Source organism: Alosa pseudoharengus, unplaced genomic scaffold, assembly GCF_046254945.1.
Source record: "Alosa pseudoharengus isolate Yale_2024_CS ecotype anadromous, Long Island Sound unplaced genomic scaffold, YU_APseudo_1.1 YU_APseudo_1.1_scf_21, whole genome shotgun sequence".
Lineage (NCBI taxonomy): Eukaryota > Metazoa > Chordata > Actinopteri > Clupeiformes > Clupeidae > Alosa > Alosa pseudoharengus.
Window position 1 is genome coordinate 9,211,496 of NW_027468674.1, and position 6,194 is coordinate 9,217,689.

General features: G+C 44.4%; 1 protein-coding gene across 1 annotated transcript in view; it reads right to left on the reverse strand.

Moving 5' to 3' along the window:
• Positions 1-877: 877 nt before the first annotated feature.
• The window catches only part of LOC143137563 (C1q-related factor-like), an 11,696-nt gene continuing 6,379 nt past the window's right edge, over positions 878-6,194 (reverse strand). The window contains exon 2 of the mRNA XM_076297803.1: positions 878-1,057. Coding sequence (XP_076153918.1) covers positions 878-1,057 — 180 coding nt within the window. The remainder of the gene's footprint in view (positions 1,058-6,194) is intronic.

Here is a 6,194-nt window from a genome sequence, read left to right on the forward strand (position 1 = left end):
CTAGCACGCTGCGTCTGAGACGTGCGTGTCACGCAGGCGGTGTGCAAAGTCTGACCTGTTAACATGTTAGCCGAAATAAAAACAGACACACCACGCAGCTGACACGCTCACGCCACGCACCCGTTGTGAAACGGACCTAATTGTTGCAGCGGACGCAACGCGAACGGAACACTTCAGTTACATGCCTGGTGTAGCTCAGCCCGAAGAGGGTGGGGGATAGAGGTCGGTATTTGTATCACTTTTTGTATCAGGGTCAAAACATGGTGGACAAGCCAGAATATATCACTTAAGGTTATTCAATTTCAACTTCACAAAATGATTGACCATTTATCCTCTGAACGCAAACACTTTAGCTCAGAGTCAGTGAAAGAGCCGAGAAACAAAGACGAAGATATCTTTGTGTACATAATAGAGCTCCACTCGGTCAGACTCCCTGAATCTCCTTAGCAGCGTGGGCTCTTTCTGTCCACCTCCCTCAAGCCAAGACGGCTTACTGGAAATGGTGGAGATGAGAGCAGGCTACTCTGACCTTCTCACCCCAAACCAGCATCGCTGCGTTGGGGGAAGGGAAGGCTACCCCGTTTCCCCTAGTATCCCGCCACCACCACCACCCTCCAATAGTCCTGAACATGATGGATGAAACCAAAGACAGTCTGGTCACCCCCCCACCCCCACCCCCTACCTCCCCAAGGTCTCCCTCACCCCAACAACCCACCAATGCTCTAATCAGAATGTACCCCAAAAGTTCACCTCTTTCATAACACTTATCCCCTCTTGTTCGTTGACCCCCCCCCCCCATTCGTTGACCCCCCCCAACCCCACCCCAATCCTGCCACCCCCCCCCCCACACACACACACAAGCACGCTCTGCCATGTTCTAGTCGGCGAAGAGGATGAAGCCTGTGAAGGTGCTGTACTTGTTGCTGTTGCCACCATGAGCCTTGCCACCGTCCAGCTTGATGAAGACCTCGTCGCCCGCGTCCAGGTGGAGGACCACGCTGTTGGAGGCGTAGTCGTAGCTCTGGTCCTGGTCCTGGGCGATTGAGCTGGCACGCACCTGAGGGCACACAGGGAAAACACACGCACACACGCACGCACACACACACACACACACACACACACACACGCACACGCACACACCCATATACACACACATTATTTTATTTTATTTATTTTTTTCAATTATTTTGTTTGTCTCAAGTCAAGGTAATTCCCATGATAACATGCATTTCTCAATCCCACTTTTATAAGTTCAGAAAACATAACATTTTGTGACATTGGCACGTGGTGAGATCTAAACAATTTCTGGTAACACTTTACTTGACGGGTGAGTTCATAACACATTCATAGCAGCTGTCATAAACATTCATACCAAACCTTTCATGAATGTGGAAGACAGAACGACGACAACTTGTCAAAATAAAAGCCCAAAGTTAACGTTGAAGAAGAGCAGACAGAGAAAGAGGGAAGGTGAGAAATGTAGGCCTAATTGGTTGAATACAATAACTAGATGCAATAGGGCTACCAATGAGATGCTAAATAATGAAAATGTCGTTGAAATTCAGTGGAGATGCAGTTAGCTAACCTGCATTGAAAACGAAGCTATATCAATGTTATATAGGATGGATAATGTTGTGAAGGATATTATCTCATGGCACAAATATTACCTATTGTCAAATTATATCAATTATATTATTGTTCAGTAATTTAGAGACTTGTTGTTTTAAGAAATCCAACACAGGAGACAGGGGATAGAAATCAGGCAGTTGAGAAGAAAGAGGAGAAGAGGGAAATGATAGGTGAAGGGCCCTCCCAAGTGAGAGTCAAGATGTGACACTCACTGTGTCAGAAGGTAGCCTACAAGATCTGCAGCCTATGACCCTGCAAATTATGCAACATTTGCTACACTGATGAGGAGAAGCAGCTCATTCTTAACAACAGATGGAGCAGGGTCCAGTATAAATATCCAAAGCCAATTTGGGAAAAGGCTCAGATATACAGGTGCATCTAAAAAAAAATATTGTGGAAAAGTGTGTTGGTTCAAGTTATAAACAAAACATGTTATAATCTGAACAAATATATGGTTGTTTGCAAAATTTGGGGGGGGGAAGAACCTCCTAGCATTTCTAGCGACGCCCCTGACCTCGGTATTTGAAAAATCCTGGCTATGGCCTTGGTCCTGTGCCAGTGTGTACACATCATATAGAACCGCAAGACAGGCAGACGCTTTGGTCATTCTGAATATGTGTTTTTCTCTGTCCAGTAACCTACTGTGTGTGTGTGCGCGCACAGTGCAGTGGCATTTGAAGATGTATATTCCATCTGTATGCGCTCTCTGTGGGAATTCTCTCTGTTGTGTCTTGAGAGAGTAAATCTGGCTGTAGGCCTAATGAGCCACCTCTTTAGTACTTTGTCATGGTGATAAAGAAATGTGTTGTCGCTGGCTGATGATTTCATACCAGCCTCAAGTTGAGCTCCGTCTTGACTGACCCTAATGAAATGGAAACATTCCTAACTGTTCTAAAAGGGAGGCTTCCCTGGGCACGGAACTGAAGCGTGTCCGATCGCGGAGCGTCCGCTGCAACAATTAGCTTCCACTGTAATCAATGGAACTGAAGCGTGTCCGTTAGCATAGCGTCCGCTGCAACAATTAGCTTCCACTGTAATCAATGGAACTGGCTGCAGCAGATGTGATAGCGGTGCATATGTTTGAAAAAATGCTCCTGCACCTGTGTCCCGTGCGTGGCGAGAATTGCATCATCAACACACCTGTGGGGGGGATCCGTGTGCTTCCCTACAGTTGGGACCGCGTGTCAATGACGCACAAATGTGCACGAAGGAGCACACTAATCAAATGAAGAGTTTGCTTCCAAAACGCTATATCTCTATCTATATAAAAACATTACAAAAAGTCAGGCTATTTAATTGGTCATATCAATCAAATTGCAGTTGTGTTGTGTTAATTGAGTAAAGATAAATCAAATAACAATACCCATTTACAATGTCTCTGGAGTTAAGTGTGTGGCACAGAAGGCATAATGAAATCTGCACTTGTCTGGCATTTAGATAAGTCTAGTAGAGAGCATGGTTGATCTCCACCATGTGTCTCAGTGCTTGACACGCAAACGGCAGCTACATCAGGGGTCATGCTCGACTCAATGCCATAACTTGACCTGCCTTAACCTTGCACGTGGATGCAATATTTTTCATATTTTATCCCTATTTTTCACCCTCTGAACTTTCCTTCACTGTCTGTCTTTCTTTTTTACATTTCTCTCTCTCCCTTTCTCTCTCGCTCTCTCTCTCTCTCTCTCTCTATCTCTCTCTCCGGCTCTTTGGGAGGAATAGATGCTTTTAGATGTCAGCCAAATGTCAGGCCTTGAAGTCGGGACTGAGTAATGGTGTCCCCGTCGGCAGAAAGCGTGCTTGTTGCCGCATTGACTAACACCGATGACACATCTGGTCAGGGGTGTGTGTGGCGGGGGGGTGGCGGGGGGTGTGTGGGATGGGCGGGGGGGTGTTCAGTCTGGTGGTGCTTGAGTCAGACAGTAGGACCCGGGAAATGCCACCCTTGCCCAACCCCCATAACACACACTCACACACACACACACTCTCTCTCTCTCACACACACACACACACACACCCTTGCCCAACCCCCATAACACACACTCACACACACACACACACACACACACACACACACACACACACACACTCTCTCTCTCACACACACACACACACACACACACACACTTTGTCACCCACTACCACCCTTCCATAGGCATTCTACCTATGGCACTGTGACACTCCACATTCTAAGGTCACCCTCAAGAAAATGTGATGATCGTCGCCATCACTCGAGCACCGAGCATACTGTACATTTTGCCAAAAGGCAGAACGAATGATATCCGGCGGGAACTCGAGCATCTAGAATGCTGAGTCACCTGCTTTTCCATCTCACCTGGCGAAGCACAAGGAGAACATGAAGCAGGTAAAGGAGGAGGAAGATGAGGAAGACTCTCTTGTGCTCACATTCTTCACGCTCCGGCTTTGATGACATTGTAGAGACAACCAAGCCTCGTGAATCAACCATGCCTGTTATTGTTTTTCTTTTCCTCTTCCTCCTCCTCTTCCTCCTCCTCTTCATGCTGTCTCAGCGTTGTTTATCTCAGACATGACTTTCAGTTCCTATATTTAGTAAGTGCAATGAATCAGATCTCACAAACACTCAGCAGTGTTGACACTGCAGGTACACAATCAGGGCTGGATGTGCACACTAGCGGTTACGCTATGTAGGTAATGCTGTTTGGTGGTGTGTGTTGGTATACAGCATGTTGGTGTGTGTTGGAATATACAGTATGTTGGTGTGTTATACAGTATGTTGGTGTGTGTTGGTATACAGTATGTTGGTGTGTTATACAGTATGTTGGTGTGTGTTGGTATACAGTATGTTGGTGTGTGTTAGTATACAGTATGTTGGTGTGTTATACAGTATGTTGGTGTGTGTTGGTATACAGTATGTTGGTGTGTGTAGGTATACAGTTTGTTGGTGTGTTGGCAGGCTGCGATGTTTTGAAAAAAAAAAGAGTGATTTTGACTAAGTTTGTAACCCCCCCCCCAAAAAAAAAAAACAATAGCCTATATTAATTTTGCATACTCTTTCGGTATGATAATCAGCTTCTCTAATGCTTAGGGTACGTTTTGACAAGCATATAAATTTACCTTGTTCTTGTAAAAAAAATTTTTGTATATGATGGCATTGAAGTTTTGAGTTAGTGAATTGTTGGTAACCAAATAGCCTACACATCTTGTAATCGATGCATACAGTACGCGCATTCTCTCTCCTGCAGATTTGCGTTCTGTAGCCAAGTGCATCATATTGCAAAAGTTGAAAAAATAAATAGCCTACTGTCATACTGTCAGTGAATTGGCTACAGTGCAGTGAAGAGTTTGGAGAGTAAAGTTATAGGGTAACTTGGAGTTTTATGAAAATAATTTACAAACCATGGTTTATGACCATGAAGCCTCTATTTCTTCCAGCTGTGAAAACTGGGAATACATCCGTTAGATAGTTTAAATAGCCACCAACATTCGTTTTTGCGGTACAGATTATTTCTGAAAGTCATTTGTCCACTAGGCCTACTGGCTGATTTATCAAACGAGTGGTTTCTCGTTTGTCCTCCGCAAACTACAGGTAGTTTGATAGAGAGCCATTGAATAAGCGATGCCAAGCAATTTCTAATATGTAACATTTTTTGTGACATTCAGCAAATATCTCCTCACCTAATTTAAGTTGCTTCAGACAATATGTTCTACTCTACGTGGAGTTGTCCTCCATCTCAGTTGCATCAGTTTTGAAGGTTCTACAATATGACGATATGCTGCACTGAATCCTTCTTGTTTTCTTTCATTTGTCCAGCTAACTTTTCCATTGAAACTAGCCATGTATGATTGGTTATATCTTTGTTGACATTCTGAAATGTCCTGCATGATCAAGGCCAAATTAACCAGTCATCACGCAGCCACTGTGTCAGCAGCATGAGCGCTGACAGTGACGGTGACAGTGAGTTTCTGATGTCAGATTATTATGTAGACTGTTCTCACGTTGCAGCGCTTTACTTATATGAAGTAGCATTAATCAATATGAGGGGCAGAGGGGGATAAATATTGTCCCCCCCGATGATGAAAATAATTAAGCAGAGGGGAAGATGTAAATGACCAGTGGGGGGGTAAATACCCCCCAACCCCCCCGACAAATCGCACCCTGTGTGTTGGTATACAGTTTGGTGGTGTGTGTTGGTATACAGTATGTTGGTATGTTATACAGTTTGTTGGTGTGTGTTGGTATACAGTATGTTGGTGTGTGTTGGTATACAGTTTGGTGGTGTGTATTGGTATACAGTATGTTGGTGTGTGTTGGTATACAGTATGTTGGTGTGTTATACAGTTTGTTGGTGTGTGTTGGTATACAGTACTGTATGTTGGTGTGTGTTGGTATACAGTATGGTGGTGTGTGTTGGTATACAGTTTGTTGGTGTGTGTTGGTATACAGTATGTTGGTGTGTTATACAGTTTGTTGGTGTGTGTTGGTATACAGCATGTTGGTGTGTGTTGGTATACAGTTTGTTGGTGTGTGTTGGTATACAGCATGTTGGTGTGTGTTAGTATACAGTTTATTGGTGTGTGTTGGTATA